The sequence below is a fragment of the Dromaius novaehollandiae genome, chromosome 16 (genome assembly GCF_036370855.1).
Source record: "Dromaius novaehollandiae isolate bDroNov1 chromosome 16, bDroNov1.hap1, whole genome shotgun sequence".
In the NCBI taxonomy this organism is placed as follows: Eukaryota; Metazoa; Chordata; class Aves; order Casuariiformes; family Dromaiidae; genus Dromaius; species Dromaius novaehollandiae.
The window spans coordinates 21,309,551-21,328,728 of record NC_088113.1 but is presented as its reverse complement, the minus strand read 5'-3'; the positions used below and the strand labels follow the sequence as shown (position 1 = coordinate 21,328,728).

The window sequence follows — 19,178 nt, the reverse complement described above, 5'->3', positions numbered from 1 at the left end:
CCTTACAAAAACATGTATAACTTTATTCTACATAAAGTTAGAATAAAGCTTGTTTTTCTTTTAAGCTTGCCTTATGTTTCAGCTGAGGTGGGTCTAGCAAGGCTGGGAGTTCTGCTTCCCAGAGGTAACAAATTCAAACACAGCAGAGCATGTGCAGATAAATCACTTGTCTGTCTGCAGCTGTGACAAGCCAGTGAATCCTGGTAATAGGAGGGGTGTTTCTCACCAGCCTGGTTTGCGGGCTGATACCAAGTTGCAGGAAAATGGTTGAGGTTCCCATGGCAGTGTTAAACTTGTACTTCCCTGGCAAGAGGCAGAGCCCATGACAACCCCATGCTGCTGGCAAGAGAGAGGGCAGGGAGAAGTGGTGAGTGGAGAGACCAGAACAGATGGTTTGGGCTGAAGCACTGAGTGCCGTATCTGTGCTGCTGCTCTGTCATGTGTGAGTTCCCCCGAGGACTAGAGGCAAGCTTGATGGAATGTGTGGATCTGACAGATGATTTTTATTAAGTACTATAACAATCGAGAAAATCCTGCAGCAACCCCAGGAGTGCTCTGAAGACCAAAGGTAATATTTCACCTTTTGCCTCTCCTACCTCCCCCCATCAGGTCAGCTTTAATTGTTCCTTTGTACAAAACCCCACCTAAAGTTAAGCACTTGATATGTATTAAAAAAGGGTAAGGGGTAAAAGCTGAACTGTAGCTCTGTCCCACTGAGTATAAAGTCACTGAGCCTGTGGTTTTTATTGGAAATACAACCAGGAATAAAGTCTGAACACAAACAGGAAGGAAAGGGGAAGTCATATATATAGAGAGAGTGTGTGTGTGTGTGTGTTTGTAGAGGGGTATCGGACAGTCAGCTGGGATCTCCAACAATGATGCACATGAACCACAAAGCTGGTTACATATAAAAACCACACTTTATTGCATTGTTTTTCTTATTTCTAAGCTTGCTTCCAAGTTTACAATCAAGAATCTGTCCTTTTGCTTTACTAGCATAAAACTTGCGCAAGTGTCTGTCGTAAAGCAGCCTGGTGTCAGGAGTCATTCTGGATGAAGCTGACACATGCAGGAGATGCAGCAGTCTGAGAGCAGCTGACCTAAATAAAGCAGCATCTGTAGACAGTCTCCAGGGAATGAGTCTGGAGGACTCGGGAGCTTCGTGACAACTTCCAGATGAGTGGTAAGGCCAGCTCCTTGGTTCTGGAGGGAAGTCCCCTGTTGCAGGAGCAGGTAGGAAGCAGGCCACAAAGCAATAGTCTTCCTCTCCATTTACCGCATTGCACTATACCCATTCAAGCAAACAGTCATGGCAGCAGTGCACTCAGACCAAATGTCTATCCGCATTGTCTGAACACCTACACATATACCTGGTAGGCTATGCTGGGGTACAGATAAACACTTCATATAGTTCTCCTTGAGTGTTGGTGTTAAAAATCTGAGAGGTCCAAGCAACAAGCTTAAGAACGGCAGGCAATCTGGAAAACAGGCCTTATGGAGACCAACTTGGAAAAGCCCTTTCTGTCTAGTTTTACCAAGAGGTGAAGAGATGCGTGACTGGTGTCAAACATCTTGTGGGGGAGAGGTACTCGAGTAGATGGTCTTCGGAGTAGTGAAGAAGGGCAGAAGAGTTTGAGCTGGAACCTGAAGCCTGACAAATTCACACAGGAGACATGCAAATTCTTAACAAGGAGTACAATTAACCAGGGAACAAGTTATCTGGGAATGAGGTAGATTCTCAAATGATTTACAAGTTGTAAATCAAGGTTGGCTATTTTTCCTAAAGAGTCTGCTACAGCTCAGCTGTAAGAGAACTACAAGGAAGGAAGCACAATTCATTTGTCTAGTCTCACCAGCTGGTCTTGGCAAACAGTAAATTATGAAAGAGCAGAATCAATGTTTCTAAGAGGATATTGGGATACTGTTGCTCTTGTCAGTAGTGCTGGTGAGGAATTTATTGGAAATGCAACTTTTTAATTTTTGTTTTTCATGTCAGCTGCTATCAGAAAAAAATTCTTATGTACCCCAAAGAGAATTCTGTCCCTAAGAAGAATAAAGGCCAGAAAATAACTTTCAGCTCAAGCTGTCAGATCATCTTCCAGCTATGAACAGAAGGGAGTATCACAATTTCTCTACTGACAATGCAAGGAGGCCAGACAGCAGCCACATTAACTCCCCAGAAGGGAGTCTGGGCTGAAGGGTATCACCCAACAGTCAAGTCCAGACAAGCTACTGCTGGAAAATGACTTTCTTTTCATACTGAAGAAATAGATGATATGACCTTTGGATTTCCCTCCAGCACTGTGTGCAGGGAAGTACAAATCCAGAGGAATCAGGGCAATGTATCTACCTCATTCTCAAACACCCTTTGTATAAAAATCTCTGCCCATGGGGAGGTGTCTCAGCCAGTATCCCACACTGGCAACCTCCCTTTTTTTCCCTGGAATGATTCAGGGCCTAAATAATGGGGTTTTCCCCAGGTGAGCACTATCCCAGCAGTTCCTCGTTGCCCTCTCAGCTCCTGCAGGGGTTTATCAAGGAGGAGATGCCTCTCATGTTCCAGTCTGCAGTGTTGCACCCTCTCGTCGCTGCAATGTCTCCAGCAGGAACAGCACGTTATCGGTGAATTCATTCCGCTGCCTTCCCATTCCACCGAGCGTCACGGGACGGAGACTGGTATGTGGGGGCTCGTACAGGTGAGGGCAGTAGAGCTCGTTCAGGAGGAGCCAGGTAGTGTCGGGGTCCACGTGCATTAAGTGGAGGAAAACACTTTGGGAAGAATGGGAAGAAAGGAAAGAAGAGTAAGGAGAAGGCTTTTTGATTTGTGCCCAAGAGGGTCATTAACAAATGACTGTGGAAAGCTTTGACATTGTCTGTAACCTCTGACAGCTGAACAGATTTGGAGGCTCATTAGGCAGCCATTAAGATGGTTTCTGTGCCCAAGAGAAGACAGTTCAGTGGTTTCATGTCTATTGGAAAGTGGGAGAAAATTTGTTATTATGCTAAGCGGTACATTACTGACCTCAAACAAGGAGCTGGTGAATAACTGAGCCAGGCTTCAGACTCAGCATAAGGTCTCAGCATCACAGGAGGGGGTATTAAACTCAGAGGACCGAATCTTCTGTAGGTGAGACTCAAGGTGGCTCCAGGGTAGGCAGCAGATCAGTGGCCTCTTACAGCAGGGAGGGAGGACCCCAGGGAGGTCTTGCTACTGTCCTGCAGTAAGCGCAGGCAGGTGGAGCCAGGTCACTGGGGAGGTGGGTAGGGGACTTGCAGGTGAATGCAGAGAACTCTGCATAAAGCCAACGCGGCTGAGAATAAAAGCACTTCCAGCTCACACAGAAAGCCATAGTGCTTTGGGGCTGCTGCTGGCAAAAACCTTTCTAAATCAGCCTGTCCTAACAGGGGACAAGTGCTGGAGAGGTGACTACATACTGCACATGCTACTTATGTTTGGACAGTCCCTCCCACGGAGATCTTAAGAGGTTCTGTACTTTGTTCACTACCCCGTCTGGTTTCTGGGGAGTGAGTGGTCAACCCAGCCAAACTTTTCTCCCTTTCAGAGGTTAAAAATGAGGAGTTTTCTGGACAGCTGTCTAGGCTAGGCCACAGGAGAGCTGAATGCTCTGCTGGGGGGCTTTTCACTTATGTGAGGTCTCATGCTTCAGAGTCTCTCCTCAGGCTGAGTTCTTATTCACTGCCTCCAAGCTTTTTTCCTTCTGCAAAGCATCTTTCACAGTGCAGTTTTTTTAAAATATTTTTTTAAATAAACCTTCATTAAGAATAGAATGGAGGAAGAGAGAAGTGACAACTTCCAATAATGCTTTTTACTGCTGTGCTGATGGCTTTCACTTTGAATTTCAATGTGCCACATAAGATGGGGGATTTAACTTTTGAGTAGGCACTTCACACTTCTGACTCCAATTGTGAGCTGCTGTAAGAGATGCTGCAGATAGCCTTGTTGAAGAATGGGAAGCCTCTAGGAGCAAAGGAGCAAATGGCTAATTTGCATGAGTTACACTTATTCATGCCTTTCTGCCAGTTCTTGTTGTCAGTAACCTTTGGGCTTGGCTGGGTTTGTGTCAGGATTTGATGCACAGAAGGCATATTGGGCTTAACTGGTTATGAAGTTCCCTGGCTGTGCCATGTACAAAATTAAACTAGAATTTACAAGATGCCCTGACAGGGTTGTGAGGCCTCATCCTGTATAGCGCTAAGTACTCTGTGCTCCAGTGGAGACTGAGCATCAGTGGTACTCAGCACTTACCAAGCTTATGAGCCAGCTTTCCACAATCTCAGTAGATGCCTAGCCACAGATCTTCAGGTGTCTAGCTTCCACTGAAATCAGTGGGCCACAGAGGAGAAAAACAGCTGGGGGGAGATAATAGGAAAAGAAATCGGAGGGGAGACCTGCTTGTTCTGCTATGAATTACAGGATAGAACTCTTCTCTAAAATGGAAACCAAAGACTATCATCTGCTACAGAAGCCACACAAAAACAGGCCTGATGGCTGTCAAAACTTCTACTAAGAGTTTTATCCCTAAAGTGAGCTTGCTTCCTATCTAGAGCAGGCAGAAATCCTGTTTAGAAGCTCTCATCTGCTCTTGTGCTCTGAAAGGGAGAGCCATAGGTAATCTGAAAAAATGAAGAAATGAGATGGGGGCACTAGAAAGCTCCTTTGCCTCTTCACAGTAATCTCACTGAGGCATGACTCACTTGTTACTCCATGAGCAGCCAAAGGAGTTGCCTTTGCCTCTCTGCTATTAACCAGTTGCCTGTCTCTCCCAGTGCAGGTGTCTGAATGGCGGTGAGTGAACACATTGCCACTGTGAGCCAGTGCCTGCTCCTGAGGGTACTTGCAGTCCCTATCTGTCATTTCCAGAAGAACACAATGTGAACATGTTCCAAAATGACAGCTGTGCTTGGAAATGACTGTTTTGGCAACAGCAACTTCTTTTTGGGGGATGGCCGGACTCAGGTGAGTCCATGGGGATCTCTGTTCCCCCAGCTTTCCAACATTGTAGTTATGCCGATTGGAAAAAGGGGGAGCTGGTCTGAACTGCGTGCTAGCCTCCCATGGGTGTCAGACTGAGCAAGACTGCAAGCAGGCTTGCTAGGGCAGGGTCTAGAGCTTCCACCTGGTGAAATCCCTGTACCAGCTCTCCAAGCCCTGGCAGCTGTCAGCGCTCTCCCAGCCCTGCTGGTGCTCACTTAGCTGTGACAGTGTGAGCGTACAGCTGCCCACCTGCTAGGAAACAGCAGGTTCCAGTTGGTTTCCCCAGCTTCTGATGGGCTGCTGATGGTGGGCAGCTGCAGAGAAACAGTCCTCACTCCTCATGGCTGGGGCTGATAGGAACAGTCAGGGTGGGGAGACTGGGCAGGAAATATGAATCACTGGGAAGTAAATATGGGAAAGGAGAATGTTATTCAGCTGGCTTCTGCTTTTCCAGCACGTATACAACCTTACTTCTTACATTCAGAGCAAAGACATCCTGCTCTCCAACCTCGTCCCAATCAGTTGCTCCAGAGAGAACAACCCTCAAGAGATTAGCTGGTCCCTGGAGAACTCCACTGCCTCTTGTGCCCATAATGGCCTAAGGCATGTGATTATCTCCTGATAACCTGGAGTGCTGTGCAGCTTAAAGAACAACTTGACTTTTACATTTTCAAACTAACTCTTAGGTAGTTTCTAAGCAACCTGTTTCCATGGCAAAGAATCCTGGGGTTAATCCAGGTTTGTTTTCTGTTGTTGCTTTTTTACTTAAATATAATTTTGTTGAATTTTGCCTTGTGCAGGTGGCTGTTTTAGTGTACTTCAGCCCAGCTTGCAAATGACAGCTGTCAATAAGTATCCAATAAACTACACAGTCAAACCAAAAGAGGTGTCTTTAATGCCATGTAATCAACTTCAGTGTCTAAAAAGGTCCAAAAATAGCTCCTGTTTGTTCCAGTTGTACTAAACAACTTGTTCTATTGGCACAGAGTGGAGTTAGACTATTCTATTGCTTTGTGTTTTTCCCAAGGCCTAAGCAAATCTAAAGCAACCAGGGACAATGTGAACAGACTGGCAAAAGGACAAGTCTTTCTGGCTTTTGCATCTCTGCCGAATGTTAACTAGACACAATTGACCACAGACTTCAGTGACAACTGAGAAAAAATATTTCTGCATCCTGGGGAAAAAAATGATCTCTATCTAGGATGTTAACCAAAAGGTCAAATGGTAAACCTTATAGGCTGTAAAGACTTATTAAAAAGAATTGTGTGTTCATTTCAAAACAGTCACTTCAAACTGAAAAAATGCCGAACTGTTCTTTCTGAAAGTGGTGATGTGTGCCAATAACAATTTCTTAATCTCTTTTCCTTCAGTGTTGTTTTGCTTTGAAAGTGAGAAGTCTGTCAGGGATGAGGCAAATTGATAAATTGATCAGAATCTGTTTTTATGTATTGTGACTTTCAATTTACCACATCTCCCCCTCTGTCTTGTTCCCTATTCTTACCTCCACCACAAAACAACTTAGCTGCTTGAGTGCCCGTGGCCACCTTACCCACAGCTGCACTGGCTTGCTTTCAACAAAAGCAAAGATGTAACTAGTGTTCCCTGGCTTTCCCAAGCTCCTCTTCAGTGTGTGTGTGCAATTATTTATTTATTTTTACAAGCTTTGAATAATATTCCCCTCTTGGAATATTACCAGCTGTCATTTTACAATAAAGCCTGCTGTACCCTTTTCTCTTCCTCAGACATACTGGAGCTCATTTTTTCCCGGCATCTATTTCTGCCTGTTGAGTATTGCACTATGCTGCATATACCACATTCACTTACTCCCACTGGTTCATCTAATAAAACTACAGGGCCCACAAATGGGATTAAACAGCCTCCCTGTAGCATGATAACATCCCTGGAAGACAGACAAAGCTTCCTCTTGCTTTATTTTTTTTCTTCTTTTCCTCCTTTAAGCTCCAGCACCTTGGCCAAAAGTTCCTGCTTAGCCCTTTATGTGCCTACAGAATCTTCACTTTAGAATTAAACTCAGTCAGCTGGAGATACAACTGGCTTCATAAGAGCTGACCTTGCTCCTGGCAGGTCACAACTCATGGATTCAGTTAGAATCCATTAAGGTGAGCAATAGCGACTACTTCTTGTTCGGAAATACCACTTAGTATAAATCAAAATGGCAAGCTGATTCCAAATATCTCTTTACCTTGTATGATTTCTGCAGTGATAATGCTGGGTTGTCAAGTGACTTATGTTGGCACTCAGGCTGTGGGTAAGATTATTTCTGTTATATCTGTTTTTAGCAGCATTTAAAATTCAGAATTTTTCATGCAGCAGGCTGATAACTTTGCCCTTGCCTAGATACAAAGGGCCTTCCCTATGACAGCCTGAGTTACTTTGCAGGATTATTTTCAGGCACATGGAGAGCAAAGAAAAGGAGCAGGGCTTACAGGAATCTGATGCTTAAACAGCTGGAGAAAGGAAGCTAAGTATGGCTGAGAAGTGACTCTTATCATGGAACTATAGCTGATTGTTATCGTACAAACTCATTTTGACTGCTGCAAGTTGAAACTGCATATCATGTGCATTATAGTTAAAAGGTAAAAGTGCTACCTTATATGCATGGTTAACGTCAGGCCAGACACGATGCATGCCTTGATGCATATACGTGTTTGGGCAACAGGGCTATCCAAGAGAGCTGTTCACAGAAGATCTTGCTTTGTTCAATGAAATATGTAATGTACAGTGCATTAAAGACATGGGGGGAGCAGTGTGACATGTGGCACTTTTCACTTAAAAACAAAATAAAAATATTACACAGGAGAAAATTACTCTTGCCTTGAACTTTGCTCCCCTTTCTCCAACCACAGTGAAGTTGCTTGACAATATAACTTCTAATGACTCTGTCACACCATAAAGCTAATTCAATATTTCTTCCTGCACCGCTGTTAAATTACACAGCTTTTTAGACTACTGTGTTGTGATTTAAAAGCTTAAGATTCCAAATATCTAAATGAATCCTGGTGTTCTGCTTTGCTTACACAGAAGAAAGGTATGTTGTATTAAGGGTATACAATCTTTCAGCTAAGAAACCCTTTGCAGAAAGAATGCTGCTGAAGCCTGCTGTGATGCAATAAAAGCCACTAGGGTAAAAATAAACCTATTCTCACCAGCTCTGGAATACAAACAGAAAGGCATGGCTACAGCTTCTGAGACCTCTCTCTGCCTGAACTGCTGCCCAGCCGCACAAAAGCTTTTCACACCTTGCACGCCCCTGGGAGCCCTGCACTCAGGTGAAAGGCAACTGATAGTTTTTCCTTTTTTAACAGTCAGCCCTCTGAACCCTGCGATGCTTGCTGAGCCTGCTCACAGCTGGCTTCCTCCGCCATTAGGGGAAGGGAAGGTTAGCCACCCAGAAAGAGGGTGGCTTTTACCCCTGCCCCTCAGCAGAAAAAGAAATGCCTGGTTTTCGTGGTCACTTTACATGTTCTGTAACTGATTTTGTCTGCTGAAACCTCTGGCCTTCTTTCCAGGTGACAACATATGACAATAGTGCTTCTTATGCTGACAGCAGGACATGCAGAACAGGATTCTGAACACCAACCAAGTCTGTCTATCAACACTTCATAGACTTAATGTGTGTACATCTAAACTATTTGTGCCCTTTCAACCGCTCCCAGCCTTCTCGGAGTAAGACAGTGAAGAAACTGGTGCCAGGACTGACAGTGTCCCAAACAAACTCCGGCCTACATGGCTGAGCCTGGGGAGAACTGGCCTCTTGCAGGCTGGCAGCTGGAAAGGTAAGTCATTTCACTGGGTCCTACAACAGACCTGTTTCTCTGATGGTTCTGATCCACATGGATAATTTAATTTTGAACAGGCTTTACTGTCTGAGCTTGCAAGGCTGCATGCTGTTTGGTGTTTCTCTGGTGACAAGCAATAAGTTTTGAACAATAACTTCTTAGAAATTCTGAAGTCTTAGGGAAAGTTCTTGATGTTGGTGGGTGAGACCTTGTTGGTTCTGGTGCAACTTTGAAGTCTAGGAGATAGGACTGAAAGAGGTATAAAGCTCCCTTGTAAAGAGTCTCTGTAGCAGAGGGGCTGAGGTGATGACACAGGAATCATGGGGAGGGGGGCAGGAAACAGAAGGACAGCAGAAGTAAATCTCAGCCTGCAGAAGGTATTAAGCATGAAACCCACTAGTGATAGAATATGTGGGAATGTGACACATTCTCCTGTATAACTGTCTTCTCTGCAATTTTACCCCACCAATGGGCCGAGTCCTAAGAATTCTAGTTTACGAGGTGGTTAGCATAAAGCAAGTAGTACATCTTCCCACCTCTGTCCCCAGATGAATTGAGAGGTAGTCTGAAAATAAACTAATTTCTGGACAAGCTAATCTCTGTAACTCATTTTGGTAGTAACTGCTTCTTCACCAGAGAAAGGGGCTAACTTCCACGAGAGACTCTGCTTTACAGGACTCAAATATGCTGGGGGCAGGAATGGGAAAAGGTGTAAAAGAAAAGGGGTTACTGTGCTTTCCCTCCCCACACTCCTTGTACATCTGATGCACCTGCATTTAAGAGACATTACCTCTGGGCAGCTTCTTGCAATTTCATGGGTTGTTTGGCACTGAGGTAGATCAGGCAGGCATCTGCCACTTTATTCAGGTCACTCTCGCCTGCAGAAATGGAACAGAAGAGAACGGTAGGAGGTAACCTACTCAGCTGCTGCCGCCTAATAGGCTCTGCTCTAAATTGGCAGCAAGTGGCTTCTGAGCCTTCCAACTGTCTGACCCAGAGCTCTTCTGACCTGTCCCCTTGAGCATTTGCTGCAGAGCTGAGAAAGCAATCAAGGGCATTGAGAGAGGACAAGAACAACTAACCAGCAAACCTTTTCCCTCATCAAAGTTGCATCCAAAAATCTGCCCCAGGAGAATTTCAGTGGTTCATTCAGTAGAAGAATGTGATGTGCTGCATTTAAAGGGTCATCCAGAGAGATGTCCCCAAATGGAACCAGTCAACTTCGCCTGGAGGCTTATCAGTTCTCCCATTAATTAGGAACAAAGTATGGCCCAACCCACCTGGCTGCAGCAACCCAGGAACTCCACTTTATACCCACTTCTCATGCACAAGTGAGATGAGCAGTCAGATTCTACAGGGTACTGGGAATCTTCTCCACTAGTTTGTTTCTTGGGGAGTAAAGCGACCATGCCCTCTTTTATAGGCTCTCAATGAGGAAAGATTAATGCCCAGCATGACTTGAAAGGGATGAGGCTGGGGAAATCAGGAAATCAATCCTATGGGGCAGCAGAGAGATGAGAAGCAAGTACAGGCCTGGTCAGCTAAGATCAAAGGAGAGGAGTTAAGCCAGGCAGAGATCTCATACTATCTAATACTTTCCTTGGTACTCACCCATGTCTAACTTCTCGCACAGAGAACCCAGTCCCTGCAACACAGCCAGCTGTAACTTGAAGGCGAGTGTGTGGCTGTACACAGGCCCAGCTCTGGCACTGGCTGGGGCTTGACTGAGGAGGGAGCTGGCCAGCTTAGGCAGGACGTCTTTGGAAAACCTTTGCCTCAGAAAGTCCCCACACTTTTGAGCCAGGGTACATAGCACCTAATGGAGAAACACCAGTTACTGGAGGATAAGTGCAGATACAAGTCTGAGTAGGCTGCTCAAGGATGCTATGCTCAGCAGTCTTCACCACTCTGGGGGATGAGGCATTCTCCCGTGATAGCTGTTTGCAGTTGAGAGCAATGTGACGGCACCTGCTATTACTGCCATGAGCAGAAGCTGCATGCTTGATGGGGAAGGCCAAGTGACCTGCGTCCTGTTCTTCAATTTCATATTGCTAACCCTGTGGGACTGCACTTCCCTCCTCAGCACAGTAAAGGAAAGAGTAGACTGTGAAGCCTTATGCAAAAAAGCTGAAGAAACCTCTGATGCAAGGTGCCGTTAAAATATAAATCAGCTTTGTAGTGAAAGCAGTCCATCTTCACAAGTATGCCACAGAGCAGAAAGGGCAACTCTTTATAGCATAGGGCACCCAGCACTATTGGTGTGTGCCCAGGATAGAAACCAAACTGGACTAGAGAACAGCCTTAATTACATGTACAACTGAAGGGCCAACCCATGGGGCCAATCCACGTGGCCAAAACTTGGCTCTCTTGAAACTTCACGAAGCTCATGTATGTGGTCTTAGTATGCAGGGCTGAGATCTTGGTTGTGTTGTATTTGGCTTATACTGATGCTATACTTCTTGTTCTGAGATTTAGAAAGAATACACTCTTGGGATGCTTCTCATAACAAAACCCAAATGTAGTGCTACTTCTAATGATCCCTTGAACTTCCCAAGTGTTAATTAGCTTTTGTGTAGCGGCCTCTCCATTCTTCTAAGGCAGGCACACGCAAGGTATGGCTACTTTGAAATTCTAGTGTATAGCTCCCAAAATCTGGGGCATTGAAACTTTCCTTTCCTTCATACTGAAGGACTCTAACATGAATCTCATTCTGCATAGCAGAGGAAGCCCTGTAAAACTCTGGGGCTGGCAACCTCAAGTAACATGTTTTATTGTCCAGCTTCCTGATTCAGGAAGAGAATGCTGCTAATTGACAGAGTCAGGAACTCTAAGTGTTGTTACTATGAAGCTAAGTCTTTGCTTTAGGTACAGCTGCAACTTCCCCCCCACCATTTCCTCTCTCACAAAAATACCCCTCCTCTTCAGACTAAGAAGGTGGGGTGCTTCTAAAGGGGGCTGCTGAGACTGGTTCAGGCAAGGGATAAGCTGCACTACACAGTGCCTCTGACAGCTGCTTAGGCTGTAAAAGAACTGGTTTCCCCTTCCCTATAATAACAATTAATACTGCTGTTTCCTGCAGGAGCCGTGTCAAGGTATGATCTGTGGGTAAGCTGCAAGAGTGGTACCAGTCTACCCACTGCAAGGTGCTACCCCTCTGTTCTGAGCCACATTTAAAAAAAAAATCGCTCTCCGAAGTGAGTGCTTCTCATGCAGGCCAGAGCAGTGGCTTAGCTGCTTGCCTTCTGAGCACCAACTTGAAGGCTGCTGGCAAGGATTCACGGCTGTACCTTGAAGGCTCTGAGCACTGCCAGAGGGTCGTCGCTAATCAGCCGGGTGACGAGAGCTGGCCAGACACGATGAGCCATGGGAAGCAGATGGTTTCCATGAGGATGCAGGACAGTTACACAGAGCTCCAGCACATCCAGGACCTGTGCATGGGGGGTAAGTAACAGACCCTCAAACTGCTGCAGTGCCCGAAACACCAGGCGTTCAGGTGGATCCCCAGAGTTACATCAGGGCAAATGACAGCAGAATGACAGCGTTTTACCTCAGTATGAACTGGGATCAACTGAACGGTGCACAGAACACAGGCCTATTCTGCAAGCAACAAGTAGCACAGTGACATAACTCACGCTGGGCTACAGGGGCTGGGCTGGACAAGGACACAACTTCTGGCCTGATCCTGCAGGCTCAGCTATGCACTAGGACCCTGGTGTTGCTACAGAACGCCAGCAGAATCACCTAGCACGACTGCAGCCCGCGTGGTAAGAATCTGGGTTATGCCTCACTGCTGCATTTTCTGTCTTGCTTTGCACTTTAAAAGGAGGCCACCTTCAAAGGATTTTTCATAATTAAAAAACCCAGACTTTCAGCCCTGCTTATCATCACCCTAGAAACTTCTGAAGTGTTTATCAGTCTCTGCACTAGGGTTTGAGGAAGGGGGGATGGGAGGCCTAGATGGGAGAAAAGATGTTTCTTCTCCAAAGACTGAGGCACGAGACTTAACTCTTATGAGCATCAAGGAAAGATTCCTGATATGAAGCCACCACTGAGACTGCGTTCAGTCTGTTCTGGGAGCGGCAGCCAGGCTACTCTTGGAAAACTGTCCCCCTTTTTCTTGCCAACGCTTGGAGGGTCTGTTCTGAAAAGCATAAGGCAGCACTAACCCCATTACAGCAAGAAGCCCAACATGTGCCACGTACATGCTGATGAAGCACCAGCCCCCTTCACGGGCACCACCTGCCCCTCAAAGCCAGCGTCTACTAACCTTTAGCCGCACTCGGAGGTTCCTGTCAGATAGCAAGTGGATGCACCTCTCCATCACGTCTTTGGCCAGCTGAGCGTGGCTTGGCAGTGGCGTCTCTCCTTCTGTGTCAGAGTTGTTTCGCTCAGGCTCAGCAAGGGGAGGGACCACATCTGGAAAACAAAACCACGATAATGACTTGAAAGTTCTGAGAGATCCCAATATCCACCCACGACTCTTGTGCAGATTCCCAAATAAGACCTTTGGCATTTTTGATTTAGGTATAGTCAAGCCTGTGCTTGAGTTCTGTGAGTTAAGTGGCAGATTCAGCGAGAGTGTGGGACTGGGGAGCAGAAGGCTTGCTTTCTTTACTGGAGAGCATAGTTAGCCTGACATTTGCAGTCTCTCCTCACCACAGACTTCTTTATTTCCCACTGATTTTTATTAAAAATGAAAAGCCTAGGTATTTAAAGATGAAGTATTTAAAGGTCAGGATTGCAGCAGAGTCCAGCAAAGAGACAGCAAATGTTCCCTATATGAATGTCTGCAGGGCCTGCCAAGGCCAGGCAGGCAGGAAGTAGTGTCATCATATGCCAGGAAAGAAATGGTGCAGGAATTCCTGATTCTGCAAAGAGGCAACTTTGGGTCGTGAGCCTCTTGTGCAATGCCCTATTATGAGGTGAGGAAAAGCACAGTGGTTTTTTGTGTCACAGGCCTAAAGCAAGCCTTGATCTGCAACCGTTTTATCTTCTTTTTTTGTTTGCTTTCCTGAGCACAGAACTAAGCAGGAACACCCAGTAGCACCTTATATGGGCTAAAGTCTGCTCAGAGTGGACCTGAGATGGCCAGGAGTGTGGTAGTATTTCAGCCTGGTCTCAAGTCCCCCACCTGGCAAAAGAACACCTCAGAAGTCCCTGTCTTTCCCCGAGTTCAACATACTGTTCCCCAGTCCTGCACAGTACTGACCTGCCTCCTCATCATCTGCGTCAGGGAGATTGCCCTCTGCAATCTGCTTCTGTCTGACATAGTCGAGGAAGAACTGCTCCACTTCTTGCCTTGTCACAAGCTGCTGCTGCTGCACCTGGGACAAAGTTCTGCTCCGCCACTCAGCAGTCTGCCCTTGGTGTTCCTCGCGGCAGGATGTTCCAAACCACTGGACTGCAAAAGAGGAACTGGTAAGTCACGAAGCAGTCATGATCCCCTCCTGCAAGTCAGCAAGGTACCACAGATTCCTTGAGAGAACAACATGACTCAAATCTTGTGGGACTGAATTGCAGAATGAGGCACCAGCTGTCAAATCACCATGACCTCCCTGACAGGATAAGAAGAGAATGCTAAATGCAGACAGGGATATGTAGACAGGGATACACCCCGTGTGCTCCTACAGAACGCTTATGGGAGGAGTAGATCCATCCTTTCTGAACTGGCACAGGCTATGGTCTGACAATGCTGAAGGTCAGACAAACAGGAAACTGGTTGTGGATGGTGACCACTGTCAGCAGTCTTTGCCTGAGAGCTGGCCCGTCAAGCAAAGCACAGCTGTCACCATGCTGCAGCACCTCATCGACTTGAAACTGCCTTTGGAATGTCCCACTGTAAGCTGAAAGGTCAGAGACAAGCACCTCAGTGAAAGTAAGACTGAATTATGCAAAGTAAACATCGTTTAGATACCTAAAGCTGCCGTTAATGAGTAGAGGACCCTGAGGAAAGTGGAAGCCTGGTTATCGTAAGACTGATCAAGTGTAGACAGGACATCTTGGATGACATCTTCTACCAGCGGCAGCAAGCTGGCATCTGAATGCCTCAGCATAGTGTCCAGGACCCGGGAAGCATGTGGCTGATGTGCCAACTGGCGCAAATTCAAGGAAATCCCATTCACCAGATAGTCAGAGTTCTCATTAATCAAACACTGCATGGAGTCGTAACTGCAGGCCTCGCATATGTCTACCAGCGTCCCCATTGCTGTCTCACTAACGAGTAGAGTCTTGTCACCAGCCTTTTCCAGCACAGGGTAAAGAGCTGATAGCAGAAGCAACCGGAATTCTTTCCCTAGGACAGCAGCAAAACAGCCGATGCCTTCCAGCTGGATACAAATCTGCCAGATGTTGCTGTTCATAGTGCAAGTGGAAAGGTGCGGGTCTGAGGGTGGAATGAGAACGCTGCTGTGTGCGCTTCCTGGACTGGTGGGAAGTCCTGAATGCCGCACAGAGAGCTCAGTGCCAACTTCGTCTGTATCAATACTAGTGATCAAATACCAGTTTGCCTGGTCTGTGTATTCATCAAGGATGGATGTTATGCTCCCTTTGAGATCATCCATGCTCACTGGATCTTCCCTTTCATGAAGGACGTCCACCCCCACTCCAGCAGCTCCTGCAATCAGCTCATTGAGGACCATAGCAGACTGCTTTCGGTACGTGACAGACTCGGTGTACAGCCCCATGAAATGATCCACAAGCAAATAGAGGTTCCCATAGTAGCCAAGAACACGACAAACTTGCTGAAGGAGCTGGAAAACCTTCTCCTCTGTGAAGAAGCGGAAGTACTTCTTCTGACGCTTTCCCTTCTGCAAGCAGCCCGGAGGTTCGTACGAGCTTTCAGAACCCCAGCGTCGGTCTTCCACAATCTTCACGTCTGTCACGTCCAACTCCAGAACTTGCATCAGCGCTTTAGAGAGACGGTGGAGGTGGGCTGCAGAGTTGAGGACAATGTTAATCTTGGGGCCCAGAAGCTTCAAATAGCCAAGCAGTAAGGTCAAAGTAGAAAATTTGCCCTGGTCATCCTGAGAGTTCATCAGGCGAGGAAGAGCTGTGGCAAGGGAATGAAGGTTCTCTGACAGAACATCAGCGAGAGCCCTGTTTTCTGCTACTAACCTCTGTTCTGCAATGCTTTGCAGAACCTCGTTACACCTGTTTTGGACTTCGCTGTTCTCGTCGTTAACCAGCCCAACCAAGGCCTTTAACAGATGACTGAATGAATCCACCAGCGACTGCCTGCAGTTCCTCATTAAGTGATGGACCAGTTCTACCAGCTCCAGCCTCACCTTCCAGTGGGGGTGAACTGAAGAAAATTCAACTATCTTATGTATGAGGAGAGTGAGTTTTTCTGCAGTACTTTTACTCCAGTCAGGTCCCCTATGGATCATGAGTTCTGATATTCTGCTTTGTTCCACTGACAGCTTCTCTTTATTCTTTGGGACTCTTGATAGCTGTTCATCAGACATTACTAAGCCAACAATCTGGTAGAAGAGTCTGATGGCAGAAACGGTGGTTGTATGGCCTTGTTTGATGTCTCCAGTAATAACCCGAGAGAGTGTAATAGAGATCCCAGGCAGAAAGGAAGCAAACAAATCCCCACATTGTTGTGCCTCATCTTCATCTAGGTTTTGATGCTCCTGGCAGTCGCACTGCAGAATTAGGACCTGTAAACACTTCAGAGCAGAGATCTTAATTTGCTTTGCTTTTTCTTGTTCTGCTAGGCCCAGAAGCAAAGACACAGCAAATCCCAGGAGAGGAAGGGTGGAAGGTTGATACAGAGACAAGATAACATCCCCATAAGCCGAGTGCATCAGGGTGTGCAGCGCCTGGATTACAGCCAGCTTTAACTCCTCCGACAGCGAGGCTGGTTTCTTCACGGCAGAAGGGGGAGAGAGGCACGAACAGAGCTCGGAGAAAAGCTCCTGCAGGAGCTCCTGCTTCTTCACGCAGGTTGCCGCGAGGACAGAGGAGATGCACTGCACCACGCTCTGCACCAGCCGCTCCTGCTTGGGCCCCGGCACCTTGAGGGCGAAGCGCAGCGGGAAGAGCACGTACTCCTGCAGCTCCTGGAGGGCCGCGGCACTGACGGCCCCGAGGCGGGCCTGCAGCTGCGCCACGTTCTCCCGGGTCTGCGCCTTGGTCAGCTGCACGCACACGGGCCGCAGGGCCCCGAAGGCCTCCTGGGGGGTGTCGAAGACGGCCATGTTGGCGGCTGCGCCTCCTGCGGGGCTGGAAAGCGGCGCTCGGAGGCTGCGGAGGGGCCGCTGCGCCCCGGGGCCTGCGGGGGCGCCGGGCGCGGGTGGCCCCCGACAGCGGCGCGCCTACCTGCTCCCGTAGCGGGGCTGCCACGTGCCGGAAGTGACATACGACAGCCTAAGCTCTCGGCGCCACAAAGAGCGTCCCCCGGAGCTCGGCGGGGTGGGAGTGCTGCGAGAAAGGTCCCGGATGTGCTCACTGCGCATGCGTGCGGCTGGGGGGGGGGAGCGCCTGCCTCTTTGGCGGGCTCCAGCGAGGCGGCCGCGCATGCGCCCTGCTGCGCTACCCCCTCCCCCCGGTGCATGCAAACTGCACCGGCCGTAGCGGTGCTCCCCGATTCCCCTCTGGCGATCCGTAGGATGCTGCCCTTTGACCCGCCGCGGCGGGGTGAGAGGTCGGGCGGCCATCTTGTGGCGGCGGCGGTTTGTTGTCGGTGAGGCGGTGTCGCGCCCTCCCCCGCGGGCGGAGCAGGCCGTGGCGCCGGCCCGGCGCCATGTCCTCCTTCTCGGAGTCGGCGCTGGAGAAGAAGCTGTCGGAGCTGAGCAACTCCCAGCAGAGCGTGCAGACCCTTTCGCTGTGGCTCATCCACCACCGCAAGCACGCAGGGCCCATCGTCTCCGTGTGGCACCGGGAGCTCCGCAAAGGTACGCGGCGCCAGGGGGGTGGGGTGGCGGCCGCCGCTTCCCGCGGGGCGCCCGCCCCCTCCGGGGCCCGGCTCGGGCCTGCCGCGGCGAAGGTGCGCGGTGCCCCCGGTGCCGCCGGGAGCCGCGGCGGCCGCACCGTCTGGGCGAGGGGCGCAACGGCCGCGCGGAGCCGGGCGGCGGCGGCAGCTTGCTCTGCCCGCTGCCGAGCGCGAAGGGCCGGCCCCGGTCCTGTCAGAGATCGGGGCGCGCTCCCGCTGGCACCTGTGGGGCTCGGCCGGGGGCGGGACGCTGCCGAGTGGCCGGTTATTTCTGGTCCCGGTCTCTGAACTCTGTCTCGGCAAGCGGAAAACTTTGTAACTCGTGAGAGCTCGGGAGTTACAGTCTAGCAGGCGCGTCAAGCGCGTGGAGAGCGTTTTGTGCTGGTTTTCTGTTAGAGCCTGGAGGGAGGTCAGTGCGCAAATTAACGTGGAGCGGCGTGCGTGTATTTTGGTGCACACCGTTAGAGATGGTGCTTGGAAATACAAGAGGCTAGAAACTTTGATAAAATAGCGAAGTGTTAGTTGAGGGAGCAGAGGATGCTCAGCTACCTTGCTTTGCTGAATCTTCACTGAGCCAGACAGCTTGGCTGTAAAATAAAGATATGGTGGTTTCCTTTTCTCTGTATGTCCTCAAGTTATCTGTGAAAGTGCTTTGTTGGCTGTTTTTCTTTTAGATTCCTCTTACTTTTCCAATAAAGAATTACGCCAGGGCACTAGGAGATATGCAAAGTAAAGCTGACTGTAGAGATATGGAAGAATTGTTTGGTAATATCATCCAGAAATGTTTTGTGCTTTCTTCCGTTGGAGATTAACTTAACTAAAGTCTGCCTTTGCAAGTGCTGGTAGCTTTCTGAAGAGCTTCATAGTGAGATAAGAAGTCTGCCAGTGTCACTGTTGATGTTTCCTCCCTGAAACCAGCCAGCGTCTTGTTAATGTCACCCTTCTCACCCTCTGCAGCCAGCAGTGTCTGACCCTTGTACTGTGCGATGCTGTGTGAAGTCCTAATTGGAGTATGTTAAAACATCTTTCATGTGATTGTTAGCTGTTGTCATTTATAGTAAATTGAGTACGAATATTTGAAAGATCTGAATTGGACCTGCTGTGGCAGTAAGCACGTTTGCTTTCTGGCTCGTGTATGTACATTCTCGACTGTTGTATTCTAGAGAACCACATCTCCTCCTGATCCTGCCCTTGGTGAAGTAGAATCTGATGGCGTCAGATTGGGAGAATCATGATATAGGGAGCAAATTTAAATCTGTTGCCATAGAGCATTGTTAAGAAAAATGAGTCTCTGCAATAGTTTTCTTCTGCAGTTTCACTATTCCTTCTGTGGATCTATCCTAAGTAATTCTATGCAAACTTTTAAACTTATGAATGAAAAATAATGAAAAATAAATTTAGCGTTATGTTAATTTGTTGGTAGGTTGGAACAATTTGTTTTAATTTT

General features: G+C 48.0%; 2 protein-coding genes and 1 long non-coding RNA gene across 6 annotated transcripts in view; 2 read left to right on the top strand and 1 right to left on the bottom strand.

Moving 5' to 3' along the window:
• Positions 1-901: 901 nt before the first annotated feature.
• On the bottom strand, positions 902-17,258 carry TTI1 (TELO2 interacting protein 1). 2 transcript variants are annotated; one of them, XM_026107100.2, is made up of 7 exons: positions 14,711-17,256; positions 14,006-14,197; positions 13,064-13,212; positions 12,084-12,224; positions 10,408-10,612; positions 9,587-9,674; positions 902-2,769 (listed from the first exon to the last, which is right to left on the bottom strand). In XM_026107100.2, the coding sequence occupies exons 1-7, from the start codon at positions 16,995-16,997 to the stop codon at positions 2,553-2,555; spliced, it is 3,279 nt and encodes a 1,092-aa protein (XP_025962885.2). In that variant the 5' UTR covers positions 16,998-17,256; the 3' UTR covers positions 902-2,552. The 2 variants fall into 2 exon arrangements, with proteins under 2 accessions (XP_025962885.2, XP_064377805.1); XM_064521735.1 differs by lacking the exons at positions 9,587-9,674; positions 10,408-10,612 and having other exon boundaries at positions 14,711-17,258.
• LOC135330143 (uncharacterized) lies at positions 6,918-16,599 on the top strand. 2 transcript variants are annotated; one of them, XR_010391959.1, is made up of 4 exons: positions 6,918-7,116; positions 8,527-8,793; positions 11,876-12,237; positions 16,515-16,599. It is a non-coding gene; the product is annotated as an uncharacterized LOC135330143 (long non-coding RNA). The 2 variants fall into 2 exon arrangements; XR_010391958.1 differs by lacking the exon at positions 6,918-7,116 and having other exon boundaries at positions 8,330-8,793.
• Positions 17,259-17,326: 68 nt separating the features above from the next.
• The window catches only part of RPRD1B (regulation of nuclear pre-mRNA domain containing 1B), a 28,073-nt gene continuing 26,221 nt past the window's right edge, over positions 17,327-19,178 (top strand). For both annotated transcript variants that reach the window (XM_026107101.2, XM_064521736.1), the window contains exon 1: positions 17,327-17,693. In XM_026107101.2, the coding sequence (XP_025962886.1) occupies positions 17,543-17,693 (151 nt within the window). In that variant the 5' untranslated portion in view covers positions 17,327-17,542. The remainder of the gene's footprint in view (positions 17,694-19,178) is intronic.